Raw genomic sequence first — 21,412 nt, 5'->3', positions numbered from 1 at the left:
CACTCCCCCCCCCCCCAGTCCAATGCTGTTTAATTTAGGGTTAAATTGAACTGTATTGATTCAGAGTAGTGGAAAGCAACCAGAGGAATTAATATAGGAAACAGGAGAAGCCTATAAAACATTCTGGCTTTGAACACTGAAAGATATTAAATTGGGAACTTTGATTTGAATTAAACAACAGACATAATTCAGTTTATGACCACTGTAAATAATTCATGGTTACACAGTAAAGTGCCTTAGGGTCATTTTATAGTGTATTTATATTTTGTTTTCCAAAACTTTGATGTGTGAAATCAACATGAACTTGAAAGTCAATGAGGGTTATGAAGATGGATGAAGAAGAAATTTCAGAAGATGAAAAAAATGAATCTAAACCTACTCCTCAGGATGTAAAATAGTTTTACTCCCATATCTCTTTTCTTTCCCATGGGCAAGGTGGGTAATGGCACAGAACTGAGTGGATTTCCATCATTCTCAAGTTATACTGGTCCCAAGATAGTAAGCTAAGATTGGACTAATCTTGCTAGTCACAGTGTGTCAAAACAACTCATTCCTAATGGAAAACTACACCTAAGAGAAGCATAATATACTCTGCCAAACATTTTTATGATAGATGATTAATTATTCAGAATGTTTGAGGAATGGTTTAATTCTGCAACACTTCAGTTAATCTCAGATTTCCTTAATTATGGATAATCATACCAATGATACAGATCAAAATGCAACCATGCTTCCTTAACCTATGTGATGCTATCTTGCTCCTTGAATGTTTCATACCAGCTCTACTCAATGGGCTGAAAGTCTTCCTTTGCATCTTTTCACATTGACACACTGGCATCCATATACTTGGGCAGGCCATCTTTTATGCTTCTCTCTAGCTATAACCAACCCATCCTCATTTGCATTAGATATCTCATGGATATCATCATTTACCCTATGCCTGGAATGCAATTCATTGTTGATGATAGTCTATTTAGGACTGCCATAAATCTCTCCAGATACTTCCTCTGAGTCACCCTCAATTTTGGATGTCCCATAAGCTACATAGTTTTAAAGTATAGCTAGAAAATGATGGGTTTTAATAATTATAACAATATTAACATCATGTATACATATATACATATGTATATATGCCCTATATACATAGGGCAGCTAAGAGGTACAGTAGATAGAGCATCTGCCCTGGAGTCAAGAGGACCTGAGTTCAAATTTGATCTCAGATACTTGACAACATACTAGATGTATGACCTTGGGCAAGTCATTTCACCCCGATTGTGTCTCATCCAGGGCCATCTCCAATCATGCTGATTCATATCTGGCCACCTGACCCTGATAACTCTGGAGAAAGTGAGGCTGGTGACTTAGCACAGACTCCCCCACCACCACCACCATGCAATCAAATCCAAACCATGTGCTCATCATGGCATCACCTCCCTGATGTCATTATCTTCTTTGAGTACAAAAGACAAATATCATTATTATTATCATCATTTACCTATCTCTATACATATTTTACATATATTAATTTGAGCCTTACAACAATTCTGGGAGGTATCTTATCATTCCCATCTTTTGGATGAGCTAATTGAGACAATACCCAGAGTCACACAGTTAGGCTACGTCTTAAGCAAGATTTGAACCTTGGTCCAACTTCAAGGCCTGCACTCCATCTACTGCACCTCTAGTGATTTTAGACAGGGTTTTTTGTGTAAAGAACAATTTGGTGATTTTTGAAGATATACCATCCACTATATTTCTTCATATTCCCCACGCAACACCCCCTCAGCCCCAACTGCCCACCTGGGTATAGTTTATATCCATCTAAGTGTCAATCCAAGATAAATTTCCTGATGAACTGGTTGAATGGACTGATTCTTCCAATTGCTAATCATCCATGTGTTCATTGTTCCTGTATAAATCATCAGGCTTAAACTTCTGAATCATTGTAGATTCCTTTTAGGAGGGTTTGGAATACCCTTAAGTTTGATCATTTGGAGGACCTCACTATCTATAGAGAATTCCTCTTGTATTTTGGTCTATGCACAGAAAATGCTCCATTACAAAGACATACTTTTTTTTTTTTTGCAAGGCAAATGGGGTTAAGTGGCTTGCCCAAGGCCACACAGCTAGGTCATTATTAAGTGTCTGGGGCCGGATTTGAACTCAGGTACTCCTGACTCCAGGGCCGGTGCTTTATCCACTGCGCCACCTAGCCACCCCAAGACACATACTTTTGATGCTACAGAGGTTAGAGGACTGGTACTGGAGTCAGACAGACCTGAGTTCAAATCCACCCTAGACACTAATTGTGTGACCCTTGGAAAATCACTTAACCATTATCTGACTCACTTTCCTCATCTGGTAAAAAATGAGGATAATAATAGCACCTACCTCCTAGGGTTATTGTGAAGATTAAATGAAATAATATTCACAAATTTTTTTTTATTGTTCATTCTGAATACCATAAGATATGACCAAGTATCATATGAAATGCTGTTTCTTCTTGACTTTGAGTTTATAATAAAACCAATTTCAGCAGTTCATTTATTTAACTTCCCCAAAGAAAATCATGAGCTGGCCTTCCTTGCAGCTGTAACTGCCTTAGTTTAATTTATAGATTATCATTGTAGCTAGATTTCATTTCTTCTCGGAGACCACTGACTATCCTTAGTAAGAAAATTAACATTTATATACTTACAATGATGTAAGAACTGTGATTCTTAGCCCTCTCTTGTGGGCTCTCCTGTGACTATGGAGGACACTTCCGTTCTCCCAGGCTCTCAACCTTGTTTGTCTCCTCACTCACACAAACCTCATAGAGCCACTCAGTTGCCAATTCTTGTCATCTCTTCCTTCACAAAATCTGCTACTTATGTCTCTTTCTCTTCACTTACACAGGTCCCAGTGCTGGCCTCTCATCACATTATACTGAGAATATTACAATAGCCTTTTTGCTTGTTTAGGGGCAGCTAGATGGTAGAATGGATAGAACATCAGCCCAGGATGGGGAACACTCATCTTTCTGAGTTCAAATCTGGCCTGACACTTACTAGTTGTGTGACTTTGGACAAGTCACTTAAACCTGATTGTCTCCAAAACTTTCATAATGGACCTCAAGACAATTATTTAAGCTTATTTAGTTACTATTTACAATTAAGTAAGTCTCAGTGAATAAGATACCATAACATTTTTCTCTTGCTCCATGGCCAGTACTACTAACCAGTTCACTTTCCTTCCTGCTCTCTCCTGCCTCAAATTACTGCCTAATAATAATGTTGTTAATGATAATGATGATGAAAGCTGTCACTTCTATAGTTTTAGGTAGTGCTATAAGGTTTATAATGGGCTTTACAAATCTTCTCTCATTTCATCCTCACAGTAACCTTGAGAGGTAAATGTTATTGTTGTCCCTATTTCACAAAAGAGGAAACTGAGACAAGTAGATTTGCCTGGAGTCACACAGCTAAGAAAGGTTTGAGGTAGGATTTGAACTCAGATCCTCCTGTCTCCAGGGCTAGTGATTTATCTACTGTGGCACCTAACTTGCCTTATAACAAATACATATAGTCAGAAAAACAAATACATTGGCCCTGTGGGAGGATGCATGTTTGACTCTGTACCTCTAGTCCCCAGGAATTCTTAATGTCTGTTTGTATTTTGGACCCCTCTGACAATGTCTGGTGAAGACAATGGGACCCTTGTCACAAGAATGTTTTTTAAATGCTCAAAATAAAATACATAGGATTATAAAGACAATCAATTATTTGAAATAGAGCCATTGAGATTTAAAATTTTTTTTAAAGAAAAATCCCTCATTTCTCAGTCAAGAAGTGAAAGGTTTATTTTATCCTTCATCTTTTAAAATCATGGGTACCATGGATTTCCTTCAAAAAACAAATACTAGGGGCGGCTAGATGGCACAGTGGATAGAGCACCGGCCTTGGAGTCAGGAATACCTGGGCTCAATTCCGACCTCAGACACTTAATAATTACCTAGCCGTGTGGCCTTGGGCAAGCCATTTAACCCCATTGCCTTGAAAAAAAATCTTAAAAAAACCCAAATACTAATAATTCTAATTCTAACTATTAACAAACACTAACTACTAACATTGGAAATATATGGAATTTGGGGATATTAAAAGGAGAGCATCATTCTCCAAAACATTTGAAATGTAATAAACCATTGACTTGTACTGTACATACATTAGCATTTTTGGCAGAATCAGAATACAATAAAATACATTGAACACAGTATTAAACGGTATTAACGGTAATTAAATATGTCTTTGGTGATTCATAAGGTACTTTATATTATTACTCAGACTTATGGAGTCACAGAATGTCAGACCTAGGAGGTACTTTAGAGACATCATTTAGTTTAACTCCCTCATTTTACAGATGAGGAAACTAGGGACCAGAGAGGTAAAATAATCATCAAACAAAATCATATGGTTAATTAGAAGCAGAATCAAGAATAGAATTTAGGTCTTCTGATTCTTAATTCATTGTTCTTTACTCCAGGCTAAGGCTTGTATTCTCCCCCCGCTTCTCTTCTCTCTCTTTCCTCCCCTTCCCTCTTCTTCCTCTCCTTCTCTCCCCACTCCTCTCTCACAGTCTTAAATAAAGAGCTTAATTAAATGCTATAGATTGATTGATCATAGAATAGGATAGGAATATAAAACTAGAAAACATTCCATACCTTCTTATTATAGATGAGGAATCTCAGACTCTGAGTTGCAAAATGAATATTATGATTCCTATTAAATGTGTTAAAAAATCATGATACATGAAACCAAAATTCAATGTACTTTGTAATTAATCAGCGTGAAGAGATACCAATCATATAAGTAACTGGAAAATACACAAGTTTCCAGACCCTGGAAAATCACAGGAAAGAAAATACAACCTTTCCTGGATAGCACAAAAGTGGCTGAAATTATTTTTGGAATACCTATTGGTTAAAAACACTCAAAGTTCCCTGTGTTCTTTTACTCCATAGCAAAACAAATATATGGAGAGAACATGACCTACAGACAAGAAATGTTGATAAGAAATGAGCTAACACAAGACAGATGTTACTACCAGATGTACATTCTTTAGGAATTAGTTGAGAAAGACAAGTTATTAAAATGCTGCATATTTATTTGACTGAATATAAACTATGAGCTGTTTAACTAAAAATAAGTGAAGAAGGGAATAAACTTTTCTTCCCAGATTAATTCGGCCTTCATTTGAATAATGACTTATTTCATTGTATTTCCAAGTCTAATGGCAGGGCAGGAAATACTATTATTACTGGAAATCCAAGTTTGATTCATTCAGTTTGGTTCCTGTTTGAAAATAAAATCTATCAGTGAGGGATGTAGGAGGGGGAAGGGAGACATTCACTAGTAATAAGAACTATTTTAAATATTATTTGAATCTTCTTTCCAACAGTTATACTTTGCACATGATAAGTATGGTGCTTTAGGTGAAACTGTGAGTGGTGGTCATGGAATGGGCAAGACCTGGATTCTAGTCTTATCTCTGATACTGGTTCTGTGACCTCAGCCAAGCTGTATAACCAGTCCAAGCCTTTGTTTTCTCATTTGTAAAATGAGTATAATAATACTGCTAGCACTGTTTTACAGGTTTGTGAGGTTTAAAGGAGATAATCTATGTGAAATATCTTTTAAACCTCCATATGCTGGAAAAAGTGTCAGATATTATTTTGGGGGCATGATTAATTCTTTCAATCTATTAAAATTATTATACTGAATTCAAAGAATGTCCATTTTTCAAATTCTGTCCTAACATGCTATTTTGGTAAGACTGGCAACATTATTGATAGGGATAATTTTCAGTAAATATCAAATTCTTATTCCAACCTAAGACAATCTCAGAACTAGAAAAGAGCAGATTGACCCATCTTCTGCCTGAAAGCACATCCTCACTGCAACAGACCCAACAAATGACCATCTTGTCTTTGGCTAATGCCCAAGTGGCATTATCTTTCTTGGCTGACCTAGCACCCTGCTGTCTCCCATATACTATTGAGCAAGGAGTTTGATAAAACCCTCAGTTTTTTTCAGATAAATTGCTATCTCACTATATCTCCTCCATTTCATATTAATAAAATTGATTTCTTTGGACACAAGTGTTAGACTTTAATTTCTAGGGTTTTTTTTTCAAGGCAAATGGGGTTAAGTGGCTTGCCCAAGGTCACACAGCTAGGTAATTATTAAGTGTCTGAGACTGGATTTGAACCCAGGTACTCCTGACTCCAGGGCCGGTGCTTTATCCACTGCGCCACCTAGCCACCCCTTAGACTTTAATTTCTAATAAATTTTATCTAATTCAATTGAATTATCTAATTCAATTTATCTAATTCAATAGCAATAAGCAGGGGGAATTGGGAAAAGCTTCTTGTAGATAGTGAGATTTAAAATCAGCACCTTCGAGGCACCTTTTGGTTGCCTAGAACACTAAGAAGTGGGTGATTTGGCCAGGGTTTTTCAGCTAGTGTGTGTCAAAGTGGGATTTGGAAACTGGACTTCCTGTCATTGAGGCTACTTCTTCCCTACACATACATTTTGTTGATTGATTGATATTACAAAGGAAAACTGAAATGATTTTTCCTTTAAATTTAGACAAATAAAGAGAGATTGCACAATTCAGTGGAAAAAGCTGCATATTTGCCATCTAAAGATACAGGTTCAAATCTTGATCTTTCACTTATTGGTTGGGTGACACTTCCTCTCTCTTGCCCTCAGTTTCCTTCTTTGTATAAAAGGGGGGATTGGCATAGATGAGCTCTTAGGTCCTTTTCAATTTTAAATCGAAAATCCAATAAATCAAACCCTGGACGATAGCCTTAAACACTCCTCTTATGAAGGCAGCAAAAGCCCGACCACAGCTCTGTTTTCCAAGTTACAGGTGAAGGGTTCACCTCTGGCAGCCAGCTTTCAGGGCCTGCATCCTGTCTGTAAAGTTGGGATAATGACACCTGCCTCCTACCTTCCTCACAGGGCCGAGGTGAGAATTAATGAGATGTTTGTATACTCAGAAGAAAGGTGTTGTGCCAACAAGGGCAGTCTTTAATGCTATCTACAAGCTAGATAGGCCTTAGGTAGTGATCTCAGGACAATTAGCCAGAGAGCTCAGAGAGATTCAAAGCGAAATCAGTGACAGAGATTGCTGAGGGTGAACTTTCTGCGCTTCCCTCTGTTAAAAGCACATTCTGGAGCTCTTTTAAAAGCACATTTTAGGCAATGATATAAAGGGGAAAGGGAGAAAAAAAAGCAGACACTACTGGAAAGGCAGAAGCTCTATTTGGTCCATGAATACTTTGTCCCACAGTCACCTGCAGGAAATCAATCACCCTAAAGTTAGGCTTGGATTGAGTCAGCTTCTGAAAAAATCAGCTTAGTGGAAAAGGCACTGGACTCAGAGACCTGCTGCTTCCTAGCTTGATGGCCATGAGCAAGCCAGATCAATGGGAGGCATTATATAAGTCCTGCCTACACACCCCAAGCCACCCTAGTTGACTCATTAATCTCCCTGGGCTTCAGTTTCCTCAACTGTAAAAGAAGGAGGGGTTGGGATCCTTCTGAGCATCCTGCTATTCATCCTGCTGGATCAGATGGTCTTATTTATGTCATGGACCCCTTTGGCAGTTTGAGAAGTCTATGATGTTTTTTGCAGAATTATATTTTTTAAAAGGTTGAAGGAAATGCTAAATTTCAGTTAAAGGCTAGTGAATGTAAACATATATCTATATACATCTATACATCTATCTATATACATCTATATATCTATATACATTTTCCCATTTATGTACACAGATTTCCTATCAATAGATTTCAGGTTAAGGACCTCAGGATTATAACCGTATGACCTCTCTCTTATCAGTAAAGTGTGTCTAGTAATCTTTACACCCTACCTTAAAGTTTTATAGGGAAGAAAAAGTTTTATAAGCCTTAATATGCCAAACAGGTGTGAATTAATTATTAGAGTCAGCCAGTTAGGAAGACTTGGGTACTTGTCTTGTTTTTGACACATATAGAGGATATGACCCTGGTCAAGTCACTTAACCTGTGAAGGTCCTAGGCAACTTCCTTTTTCTTTCTTCTTTTTTTTTGAAAGGCAATGGGATTAAGTGACTTGCCCAAGGTCACACAGCTAGGTAATTATTAGGTGTCCGAACACAGATTTAAGCTCAGGTCCTTCTGACTTCAGGGCTGATGCTCTGTCCACTGCACCCCTAGACAACTTTCTAAGATTAGAAATTGCATAGCAGATGCTGATGGGCAGAGGAAGAAGGAAGTTTCTCAACCTCCAATGTCTCTTCCTGGTCTTGATCTTTGATCTTACAAGTCCAAGGTCCAGCTTAACACATGATTCTGAAATGGGCATGCAAACTTACACAGAAAGTAGAAGAAAGATGGTAGTAGTAGATATATTCCATGTATCAATGACATCAGTCCAGTCCAGAAACTATTTAATATGACTAAGTTAGGATGGAGGGGCACCCCATATGGCATTCTTCCTTCCCATCTGAAACCTGAGTTTTTGGCCATCAAAGAAAGTCATAGAGCTGGCGTTTTTATATCAGAATAAGGAGCTCTTATACTTGAGCAGGCCAGAAGATTTTTATTTAAAATCCACAGAGATAAAAATAGCCAGAAAACATTGCTCTTGTAAGTCATCCCCCTTCCCAGGCTGAGCAAAGAGGCTTCTCTGGCAGTCAATTCTGTCTTCCCTAAACCTTTCCACTCCTTTCTACATCTATAGCTAGGCATAATGCATCTTTCTATCTGTCTCACACATAATGTTTGCAAGCAGAAATTATCTGCAACACAAGATAAGTGGTTTTCTGTGGGGACATAGCCATGGGAATTTTAGTTCTGGCACCAGAGCATTTGGGTTCAAATCCCAGCTCTGGTAAATAGATCTGTGTGATTTGGGGACAAATGATTTCCTTTCTCCAAGAACTGGAACTAGCTCATAGGACCATAAATTTATATCTGGAAGGGACCTTCCAGCACCATCTATTCCAACTACACATTTTATAGAGGAAGAAACCAAGCCCCAGGAAGGTTCAAGTGATTTGCCCATAGGGCCATATAAGTAGTTTCGGGGGGGGGGGGATTGGATTTCAGTTCTTTGAATACTGTATCACTCAGCTTCAAGTCTTTGATATTATGAGTCCAAGACCAAGCTTTACAGATGATTCTGAAGTGGGTATACAAGCTCACATGTAACACAGAGGAAATAGAGACAAGATGGTAGCAGATAGGAACTAGCCTTGGAGTTAGGAAGAACCAGGGTCAAATGTCATTTTAGATTATTTATTAACAGCCTAGGTTCCAACTAGGAAATCAGAAATTGAAGGCATGTATCCCCACATCATACTCCTTCCTCAATGCTCATGTCTTTCTTTTTGTAAAGTTTTTTTTTTTTTTGCAAGGCAATGAGGTTAAGTGGCTTGCCCAAGGCCACATAGCTAGGTAATTATTAAGTGTCTGAGGCTGGATTTGAACTCAGGTTGTCCTGACTCCAGGGCTGGTGCTCTATCCATCTAGATGCCCCTCAAGTGCTCATTTATTAAAGAAACTCTTCTTTCTCTTTATTTTGTGGCAAAGAGGTTGATCTGTGATTGCATCCATGTCGAAAATTCTCTGGTGTTACTTCTGTAGTAATGCTTCTGGCATTACTACAGATCAGAATTTATCCTTAATTTATAGTTCGAGAGAGATATTTGGACCCTGAGAGATTAAAGTTATTTATCCAATATTTAGAAGCTAGAATGTGTCAGAGGAAGGACTGGACACAAATGTTCCTGGCTCCAACATTTATCTCTTGCGGATATTGTATCTTGTCAAAACTATAGAACAGTAGAGCCTCAGATTTGAAGGCAGCACTTAATTATGTGATCATGTCATCTTGGCTAAGTACCTTCTCCTCTCTGGACCTCAGTTCTCTCATCTATAAAATGATTTAGTTGGCATTTGATGATTTCCAATATCCCTATTGGAGCAGGAGCCAGGAAGACTCATCTTCCTGAATTCAAAACCAGCCCCAGACATTTAATAGCTGTGTGAGTCTGGCCAAGTTAACTAACCCTATTTGCCTCAGGTTCCTCTTGGCCAAGAAAACCTCATATGAGGTCGCAGAGATTGGACCATTGATTGTACCCTAAAGCCATCAATAACCCCTTCGCCCTTTAGTTCTGATAGGTCACTTTTGTCTGACCTTGCTGGAACCTTTTGTCGTACTTCAGAGACTATTATCTCTTTCTAGCCATCCTTCAAGACCTGACCCAGATACCATGTTCAATCATGAATTCTTCCTAACACTCCAGCAAAAGTGATCTCATTTTTCTCTTTCTTCCTATAATACTTATTAGCACTACTGATCTGATACTTGTATGCTCCCTAGTATCATATGAAGGACCTTGGAATACTCCCCTCAATTTTCACTTGTAGATCAGGTGCCTTGGGGAATGGCTACCATCAGATCAAGGGAGTCTGTGGAACTCTCCTTCTAAAACTACAGCTTGTGAGCCCCCACTGGTGTGTTTATTTTTTATTGGTTGGCTATGGAACGCAATTATCCTAAAGCAAAAGCATTTATTTACTGGAACAGCATAGTAAGATAATCTACTATAGAACAATCTCCCATAAACTTAGGGAGTGCTCTCTTGTAAACACAGAATGGAATATTTAGTCGAGTACAAAGATTATGGGGCCCATATGTCAGTAGAGGGGCATCTTATACCTCTCACCCTAGAGGAACCCTTCTGATTTATTATGATGGTACTCTGATGGGCTCATGGGCCTGCTCTATGCTGAGTGTACTGTTTGGCTGGACTCCCTGAGTGTGAAGCTCTGTGGGCATCTGTCATCTCCACCTCTAGATCAGGGTTCAACTGAAGGCCTTGTCAAGGCCTGCCATTGCCAATCTTTTTCAGAGAGAACAGGAACCCATACCCCAGGGCCAGTGGGGAAACTCCCTGGACTTGTTCTCTTCTATCTCCTGAGGAATAGGACTCTAGATCCGATATAAAGCTTCCTTTCTTCTCAGCTCTCCCAGCAGGAGGCTTAGTGTTCAGGAAGCAGTATCCTTTCGTCCCCCTCTCAGGATATCATTACTGATGGAGAGGAAGAGAGAAATTCCCTCCCCACCTTGTTAAACACTGAAAGGGATACAGACTAGTCCTCAAGAACACACTTCTTCCTTCGGACTAGATTCTTAAGCTCACTCCTCAAGCTTAGTGACTTCTGGATTGAAGTCCTGTATAATTAAGAAGACATCAAGCAGCCAACCCTTGCCTTACATTTTTTCCCCCAAGTACTTTTCAATGTCTAGCCCAGACACAGGGCCTGGTTGTTAGGCCCCATAAGCCACCCACACTTGATGCCATCCCCAAACCTGCCAGTCAGTTATTGCTCACTTGCAAGAGTCCCTGGTCCAAGAGATTTCGCCTGCCCTCAGAATCTACCCCTCCTTGGAAAGGGCTATTAAGGACCAGCACAACTGTTCATCTCTACTGGCACTTGAAATCATCTGCAGTCCCCCAAGAAGGTAATGAAATCAGATCTGTGAGGGCAAATCAGGACCATGTACCTCTGACATCAGCTCATTCTTTCAAGACATCTATCTTTATCCAGCTTTTTAGAGGTCCTGCTTCCATCATTACCACCAAGGCAAAAGTCTGAGGATCCATGAGGTATCTCAGCTGTGGAGAGTCTTAGGGGAGAAGGGAAATCTTGCTTGAGTTGAATAAAAGCTGTGTCAAGGGCAGCTAGGTGGCACAGTGGATAGAGCCCAGTTCTGGAGTCAGGAGGACCTGAGTTCAAATCCAATCTCACACATTATAATTACCTAGTTATGTGACCTTGGGCAAGTCATTTAACCTAACTACCTTGCAAAAACTAAAAAAAAAGTTGTGTCAATGTGGGCAAGCCATATAACTTCTCTGAGACTCAATTTACCCATTTGTAAAAAGGTGTGAATACTATCTGAATGGTTTAGCTCATTAAACCTTGATGAAGAAAGTGCTTTTTAAAATCAGAAACTATCACAAAAATGGGAATTACTCATAAGACTCTGAGTATAATAATTACTTGGATAATTTTAGGTAAATTAATGAAAAACTTTGGAAATTCAGGAGGAAACATTCACAGTGGGTCTAGAAGAGCTAAAAAGACTTGGTGTTCACTTTTTTAGTGATTTCACCATCCTCTCCAAGTCTCAATCAAGTTTCTGAGAGCATTGAAAAAAATTTAAAATATTTTAAATATAATAAATCCTCCCAAGGAGAACATTTTTTATTTGTTTTTTCCAAGGCAATGGGTTAAGTGGCTTGCCCAAAGTCATACAGCTAAGTGAAAATTAAGTGTCTGAGGCCATATTTGAACTCAGGTCCTCCTGACTCCAGAACCAGTGCTCTATCCACTGTGCCACCTAGCTGCCCCACTGCTTTTAAAAAAATATGTATAATGAAGTCAATATGCTACTTTCACTGTCTATTCCAAGCATTTATTAATCATATATGTTCAGTCTGAGATAGCATGAATCAGTGAATTGAATGCTAATAAGCCCTGAGAGTTCCATTGTGGACATGTTGGAGAAATTTACAGAACATCCAAATAGGACTGTTATAGCCAGAACAAAGAACAGGGTTGGAAATATAGGTAACCAATGAAAAGATGAAAGGTCATGAACTCACCAAGAGAGAAGAGAGGTAGAGAAGAAGAGGACATAGGATAGAACTTTGGAGGATATCCAAGTGTGAGAGACCTGTGAGGACATGAAAGGAATAGGAAAGTTAGTAATGTGTAAAGATAAAGAACTGACCAAAGAGCTAGACAAGTCCGTCACCCAGAAAACCCAAGAAACCAACTCATCACCCAGAAAACCCAAGAAACCAACTCATTAAGACTTTTCAGTGTCAGGAGAGGTTAACAGCAACATTTCTCCAAACCCATTTTCTTAAGATACCAGTAGTGTGTTCTCAATGATGCAGATATTAATGATCATCATCATAGTTAGGTTGCTAAGGTATGAAGAATTTTCTGAAAGATTTAGGCTCCTTCCACAAATCTACTTCTTTTGGTTGATATCCTGTTAAAAACAGGCTTCACTGAGATTGCAGCCTGGTGTTCCATCTCCAGAACAACAACATAAGATAAGAAGATCCTCATGTCCCAGAGGCATGGACATTCACCACATGTGCTTAGTTCTGAGGGAAGAGATATGTGGTGTTTAATGTACGAACTTCCTCATTAGCTCCAAACGCTCTGGGACAACATAGAGAACAACAGGAAGAGCCTGCTAACTGCACTGCAAGGGAACAAACAAACATTCTTTTTTTTTTTTTTTTTTGGCAAAGCAATGGGGTTAAATGACTTGCCCAAGATCATACAGCTAAGAAATTATCAAGTACCTGAGTCTGGATTTGAACTCTGGCCCTCCTGACTCCAAGGCCAGAGCTCTTATCCACTGCATCACCTAGCTGCCCCAACATTCTCAAAGGGTCTCTTTATTAGTGCCTGGGGCTGGAGGGGGGGAGTAGGATATCAGAATCTTCTGGCTTTGAATTTCATTTTAAATTTTAAAAGTCCTAACACCTATGCCACTACTCAGCTACGTAAGTCATCCAAGAGATGTCTAATTTTGTTTAACTTGATTAAGTGATGGACTAAATCCTCCAAAGCAAAATCCTTCAGAGACCAACCATGCTTTCATGATCAAGTTCCTTTGCTGTATTTTTGCTTAACAGCTGTTGTTTTTCAATTGTTTTTAGTCCTATCTAACTCTTTGTGACTCCATTTGGGGTTTTCTTGGCAAAGACCGGTTTGTTATTTCCTTCTCCAGCTCATTTTACATATGAGGAAACTGAGGCAAACAGGGTGAAGAGACTTGCCAAGAGTTGCATAATTAGTAACTGTCTGAGGTTAGATTTGAACTTATGAAATTACAGCGCCTAGGCCCAGCACTCTATCCACTGTGACATCTAGCTACCCCTCAAGAAAGCTTGGCATTTTCCAACAATATAGCCCATTTCTATGATGTCCTACCCAAGTGATAGCAACATGATTCTTTTTTTTTTTTGGTATTTGTCCTGGAATGAACTCTCCTTTAGTAAAAAAGAGGAATAATTTTTAAAAATACAGTACTAAAGATGAATTGGTAATAAGTCCTGAAAGTCTGGTCATCACATGAATTTCTGAAAAGTCAACTCTGTTTTGACATTGATTTCTATTCTAAAATCAGTCACGTTTTTTTAGAGAAAGCAATATATCAGGGGATTGGCTATGTGGCACAATGGATAGAGCACCGGTCCTGGAGTCAGGAGTACCTGAGTTGAAATCTGGTCTCAGACACTTAATAATTACCTAGCTGTGTGGCCTTGGGCAAGTCACTTGACCCCACTGCCTTGCCAAAAAAAAAACCCTAAAAAAAGTATTTGGAAATAAAAAGATGAAACTGAGACCTAGTTCCTTGAAACATGGAAACAGTCATGGGTCAGTAGAAAATGCAAACGTCAAACTGACAAATACTAAGCTATTTTTTAATCTTTGTTTTTTATCTTTTATTTAGTATTTTGTTTTCACCAATTACATGTTAAAAAACCCAATTCTTAACATTCATTTAAAAAATTTTTGAGTTCCAAATTCTCTCCCTCTGTCCCTTCTTTTTCCCCTCATAGAAAAGTTAATTTGATAGATTATACCTGCATAAATCATGCAAAAATATATTTTCATGTTAGCTCTTTCAATAGAGGAGCATGTTATGTTGAAAAATAGTTTTACAAATTTTATTTATTATTTAGTTGTTTTAGGTTCAATCTTGGATAGTTAAGAAGAAACTATTGTAAACTACAACTATAATTGATCCCTTGTGAAATTTATATTTTGGTCTAAATTTGACACAAAACATTCAGCCCTGGGATGAAAAGAAAAAAATTACTTTTCAGCATTGAAAGAATTACTCATGATATAAAGAAAAACATAAACAAAAGCAAAACCCTAAGAAAAATAAAGTTTAAAAGTATGCTGCGATCTGTACTCAGACTTTATCAGCTCTTACTCTGGAGATGAATAAAATTTGTCTTCATAAGCCCTTCGGAGTTGTCTTGGATCTTTGTATTGCTGAGAATAAATGCTAGTTATTTGTCACTGTCTTCCATTGATCTCCAATCACACTAGCAGCTACACTTAGAGATTTATTTACCTTTTCTTCATCAATTACTCAATGACCATTTATTAAACACCTACAATCTGTCAGACAGTAGAGTAATGTTGGTTCTTCATTTTCAAAGAAGACTATGAAATTAGGGAGGTGAGGCCACGACAAACACGTGAATTGGATTTGAGTGTGTGTGGGGGGGTGCTAAGTCATCAGCCTCACTTTCTCCTCCAGTCATCTGGATCCAGTGGCCAGATATGAATCAGGAGACCTGGAGATGGCCTTGGATGTGAGACAATCAGGATTAAGTGACTTGACTAAGGGTCACATAGCTAGTAAGAGTCAAATGACTGAGGCTGGATTTGAACTACTGTCCTCCTGACGCCAAGGCTAGTGCTCTACCCACTGTGTCATCTGGTGGGTATTAGGGATAAGACAAACAGGAAAAATCCCTATCCTCAGGGACCTTTCATTCTGAGAGACAATGGGTATACATATAAATCAACATATGTGTACAAATCTAGACAAGGTAAATACTAAGTAATTTTGAGGGAAGCAACCATGGGGGAGAATTGAGGAAAAGCCTCATGTAGGAAGTAGGCATGCGCCGAGGTTTGAAAAACATTAGAGATGCTAGGAGGAAAAGCTAGCCATGACTCACACATAATAGACGTTCAATGAATATTAATTAGAAATTGAACTCACAACATAGTAGAATCACAGAATATTAGAGACAGAGAGACCTAAGAAATCATCTAGTCCAATCATGCCTTCATTTTACAAATAAAGAAATTGAGCCCTAGGGAATGAAAGTGATTTGTTTATGGCCATATAACAATGAGTGGCAGAACCATGCCTCAACCCTGGATCTGGCCCCAAGGTGGATTCTTTCTTTCTATGCCAGTCTGTGTCTCCAATAATCCAAAATAATTTGTTCTCTCTTTGATAAATTCTTCATTGAAGAATGAATTTGCTTCCAATGAAGGCTGTGTGTGTGTGTCATCTTACCTGAGTTGAATACTGAATCACAAACAGACTTCTGTCAAGTCCTATATTTTGGACAGTGTTCAATGCTTTTGGTCAGTTAACCATTTGAATGAATCTCTCTAAAAAAACTAAAGTCAAAATATTTTACTAGCCTGAAATTGTTTTCATCATGAATCAGACCACTCTTCCTCTTGCAGGAAGAATTCCAGTTAGAGGACTGGATTTGGGTGAGAAGATCTGAGTTCAAATTTCAGCTTTGACATTTACATGTAACGTTGCTTAACCTTTATGAGCCTCAGTTCCCTCATCTGTAAAAAGGACATGTTGGGTCAGATGACCCTTGAGACTTCTAGCTCTCATCCATGATCAAAAAAAAAAAATGAAGACAAATTAAGCAATATTTAGGAAGCACAGTCCAGGTCTGATAGGGAGGCAACAAAAGAAAAGTGATGACTTTTCTCCTATTTATTAGAATAAGCTTTTTTTTTTCCATCTCAGGAAAGTGACTGAAGGGCTAATTACAAAATATGTAAAACGATTTAAAATAATTTGATTGTACATATAGTTTTTATAATCCAGAATTATAGTTGAAGGGTAGAAACAGCTCTTCATCATTAAGGCAGAGTGCTCCTAATTTCTGTAAGGGCTTGGGAACTCCCAAGTACTACCACCAATGCCTCTGTTTCTTGGTAATGACTGCTGACCTCAAACACAAATACTACTCTGAGTTCCCAGGTATCTCCAGATCCTCTCTGTTCATTATGCATCCCTCTGTACTTGTTTTTTTCCATCACAGCTTGTGCGAAGTAGCTATGTGTGATAAATCCAGAGTTAGTTCTCTCCTGCCCATAAGTCATATAACACCAGTACAGGCATGTAAAAACATAGACAGTGACTGTGCCAAGTGAGGGGAGGACATTTGGTGGATCTCTGGAATTCTCTTTTTTTTTATATTTTAATTTTAAACCACTTACCCTGTTGAGTCAATCTGCTCATTAGCGACCAGATAATGGCCCTATTCTCTGCCTTAGAATTAGTCATTTTTTTTTGTGAGCCTCAAGAAAGAAAAAAAATGGAGTATCTCCTTCCTAAAGTAACACAACCTGGACTCTGATGGGAAATGATCACAGAAGAAAGACCAGAGTGATCTGTGAAAATTTGAGAGGGACTGATTATCTAAGCTAAGGATTTATATACTGATTAGGCTGAATCAAAATCGACATAACATAAAATTCAATTGATGCCATAGTCCAATATTCCCCATGATGAGGGATGAGCTGGAGCCAGCTCAAACTACACAGAAGTAAATTTTCAGTGTGAGCATTTACACTTCAAAATACTCAAGCACCACAAATCAGGGTTTGATTTATTGTTTCGTTGTCTATTCCTAAGAAGGTGATAATAATGCAGACTGAGGTTAAAAATATTCAGAATACACTCACCTCACCTGGAATAGAAATGGATGGATCCTGCTATGATCCTTTGTTAGCTGTGTGACTTTGGGTGAGTCACTTCAATTTTCTGGTCTTCGGTGTAGTCATCTATCAAAAGACTGGACTATCTGATCTCCATTTCCTATCTCTATACTTGCCCTGGACAGTGGCAGCTCCTGCAACACACTCCTCTCTCACATCCTCAACTCAAGCTACCTCTAAAGAACTTTTTCCTGTTCCTACTTGTCACTGCTCTGCTGTTCTTCAAATATTCTGGTATTTACTTTTGTTTTTACATGTTGTGCCCTCTGTAGACTATAAACTCTCTGATAACTGAGGAATCTTTTTTCCTTGGTATTTTATTTTTTAATTTTTATTTAAAATAATGGAGTTAAGTGACTTGCCCAAGGTCACACAACTAGGCACTATTAAGTGTCTGAGACCATTTGAACTTCAGGTCCTCCTAACTCTACTGTACCACCTACATCTAGCTGCCCCTTTTCCTGGGATTTTAATCTTCAATATCTAGTACAGAATTTTTAATAAATGCCTAACATTGATTGAACTAAATTAATTTCCAAAAATGACCAATACATTCCAATCTATTTATATGTATCTCCATTGACCCCATAGAATGAGAGTTCATTGAGGGCAGGAGCCATTTTCCTGCCCAACCCCACTCCATACTCTCTCTCTCTCTCTGTCTCTTTCTCTCTCTCTCTTTGGGTGGGCAATAGGATTAAGTGATTTGCTCAAGGTCACACAGCTAGTATATATCAAGTGTCTGAGATCACATCTGAACTCAGGACCTACTGACTCCAGGGTTGGTACTCTATCTGCTACCTGCTACCCTTCCTCCAGTAATTTTTGCATTATTATATTATTATTAGGTGGGTGTTTATTGTTGTTTGTCCTTCATTGTCAAAGAGAACCATGACATCAGGGAAATGATGCCACGACACAGACATGAGATTTGAGTAAGGCGGGACTCTGCTAAGTCACCAGCCTCACTTTCTCCTCCAGAGTCATCTAAGATCCAGTGGCCAAATATGAATCAGGACAATTGAAGATGGCCCTGGATGTGAGGCAATCAGGGTTAAGTGACTTGCCCGGGGTCAGACAGAAAAGCACCAGCTCTGGAGTCAGGAGGACTTGAGTTCAAATTTGGATTCAGATACCTGACAATTATTAGTAGTATTAGTATGACAACTTGGTTGCCCAGGGTCATATAGTTAGATAGGGCTTTAATTCATGTCTTCCTGGCTCTGGAGCCAACTTTATCATTAGGACCTGATGGTTCTCCACTCTGAATAGAGTAGACCCTTAATAAATTCTTGTTGTTTTTAGATACCAAATCCTGATTGGAAAATGGGGAAAATAAGAGGAAATAACGAAGAAATGCATCTCCTCCCCAACCTCATCTTTTTAGCTTTTTTTCATAACCACTCTGACCTCTTCCTCCTGGGTTACCAAGATTATCTATTCAAACTAATGAGCTTTTAAAAATTTTAGTTTTAGTTTATTTTAGTTTTAGTAATTGTGATGTGCAAAGCACTATGAATACTAGTAATTTGTGTTCAATATAATGGTTTAAAGCTAATATGTCAAACATATGACCTTCCTTAGTGCAGCAGAAACCAGATTAAAATGTAACTGGAAAATATCTAACAAATTAAAACTACAATGAAACATAGATAATGTTAATGTGTGGTTTTCTAAGTCAATATGCACCAGCAGGGATCTTTATGTATGGCTTAGTATCTCTTCTATTTGAGTTTTGATGCAGCTGATAAGTGGGGGCTTCCATAGTGCCATGGGGCTGGAGGATCTAGCCCTTGGGAATTACAAAATGCTTCACACCCGTGGCTCAATACAATTTTTCACACCAGTCTTGTGAGGTAGCCTGTAAAGGTACCATGAACCCCATTTTTAAGATGAAGAAACAGAGGTTCACAGAAGTTGTGTCTTGCCAGGCCATATAATGAATAAATGGGGAAGCCTAGATCTAGTGAAGCCAGGTCTTCTGCTCTTTCCTCTCTAAGGCTGGCTTCTAGATGTTCTGTTCAGCCATACAGCAGAAAACAAGGAGAAAAGTTCCCTAATTAAGAAGTTAGGTTGAATCATCAGTTTCATGATTTCAGTCAGACTTGAGCTGCCTGGAAGTGTTTCCCCCGAGTCTACACACCTGGCCTAGTGTCTCTTTAGTTGACTGAAAGGTTACCTGTGCTCCCTGAGAATGGCTGAAACCATAGCCAACTTCTAATGCGGCAGGAAGTGGAGTCACCATTAAAGTTGCTTACTTCATGAAGTCAGGGTTCGAAACCGAACTGCTTTTGCTTATTAATACACCTAAGAACAAAATTCTCTCTCCCTCTCCTTCTCTCTCTCTCTCTCTCTCTCTCTCTCTCTCTCTCTCTCTCTCTCTCTCTCTTCTCTCCCCCCCCCCCCCCCCCCCCCCCCCGCCCCTTTGCAGGCTAAAACAGAATCCGCGGAGAGAGCGGCGGCTCCGGGCACAGTCGGGTCCTGGGGGCAGATCCTGGGTACAAAGAGCGGCCTCCGCCTGGGGAGTCGCTCCCGCCGCTACTGCCAGGTGCCAAGGCCCGCCTCCGGTCAGGGGAGGAGCCGTGCAGGCGCGGGGGGCGATGCCCCCGGACTTGGCGGCCGGGGCCCGGGTGGCCCTGCCTAAGCCCCTGCCTCCCCTGGCCCTCACCCTCCTCTTCTGGCAAGGGACCGGCCGCGCCTCCCCGGGCCCCTCTTCTAGCCCCCGGCGGGGCGCGGGCCCCCGCTCCCACTCTCCCTTCTCTCCCGGGCGCCCCGGCCGGGCCGGGCCAGCCAGGGGCGGGATGCGCTTGGCCCGGGGGCCGCCCGCCGCCCCGCCGCACACTCACCCGGTCCGCGGCCGCCCGGAGCCGGCGCGCCCGGCCGCAGCAGCCCCGCCAGCAGCAGCAGCAGCAGCGGCAGCAGCCGCCCGGCCCCCGCCGCCGCCGCCGCCGCCCCGCCGCCCATGGCCGCCGCTCGCCCCGCTCCTCATCCGCGGGGCAGGGGGAGCCCTGACCGCCGCCGCCGCCCCCCGAGCCCGAGGCCGCCCCGCCGCCGCCGCCGCCGCCGGTGCCTCCACTGCGGGGCCGCCCTCACCTGCGCCCCGCCCCGACGGGCCCGGCCCGGCCCGGCCCAGCCCTCACCCGCCCAGGCTGCCCACTCTCTGGGCGCCTCGCCCTTCCCTCCCACCCAGCGGGCCCCGGGCCCTGCCCCCCAGGAGGAGCCTTGGCCAGTCCTAGCTGCCCCCGATCCCCCCGGGCGCCACCAGGCTCCTCCTCCCCGGGACTAGGTTGCCTCTCTCCCTCTCCGTCTCTCTCTTCCCCTGCCTTCTCTCTCTGACTCTCTCTGTCTCCTCTCTCTCTGATTATCTCTCTGTCTCTTTGTCTCTCTCTGTCTCTGGCTATCTCTCTGTCTCTTTGTCTCTCTGTCTCTCTCTGTCTCTGGCTCTCTGTCTCTTTGTCTCTCTGTCTCTGGCTATCTCTCTGTCTCTTTGTCTCTCTCTGTCTCTGGCTATCTCTCTGTCTCTCTCTCTCTCTCTCTCTCTGTCTCTGGCTATCTCTCTGTCTCTCTCTGTCTCTGGCTATCTGTCTCTTTGTCTCTCTGTCTCTCTCTGTCTCTGGCTATCTCTCTGTCTCTTTGTCTCTCTGTCTCTCTCTGTCTCTGGCTATCTCTCTGTCTCTCTCTCTCTGTCTCTGGCTATCTCTCTGTCTCTCTCTCTGTCTCTCTCTGTCTCTGGCTATCTCTCTGTCTCTCTTTGTCTCTGGCTATCTCTCTCTCTT

At 40.7% G+C, this 21,412-nt stretch overlaps 1 protein-coding gene across 1 annotated transcript in view; it reads right to left on the bottom strand.

The window, feature by feature from the left end:
- The window catches only part of CDCP1 (CUB domain containing protein 1), a 77,886-nt gene extending 57,286 nt beyond the window's left edge, over window positions 1-20,600 (bottom strand). The window contains exon 1 of the mRNA XM_074195214.1: window positions 20,483-20,600. Within this exon, the coding sequence (XP_074051315.1) occupies window positions 20,483-20,600 (118 nt within the window). The remainder of the gene's footprint in view (window positions 1-20,482) is intronic.
- Between the last annotated feature and the right edge of the window lie 812 nt (window positions 20,601-21,412).

This window comes from Macrotis lagotis, chromosome 7, assembly GCF_037893015.1.
Source record: "Macrotis lagotis isolate mMagLag1 chromosome 7, bilby.v1.9.chrom.fasta, whole genome shotgun sequence".
Lineage (NCBI taxonomy): Eukaryota > Metazoa > Chordata > Mammalia > Peramelemorphia > Peramelidae > Macrotis > Macrotis lagotis.
The sequence above is the reverse complement of the archived record's forward strand: the minus strand, read 5'-3'. Positions and strand labels throughout refer to the sequence as shown.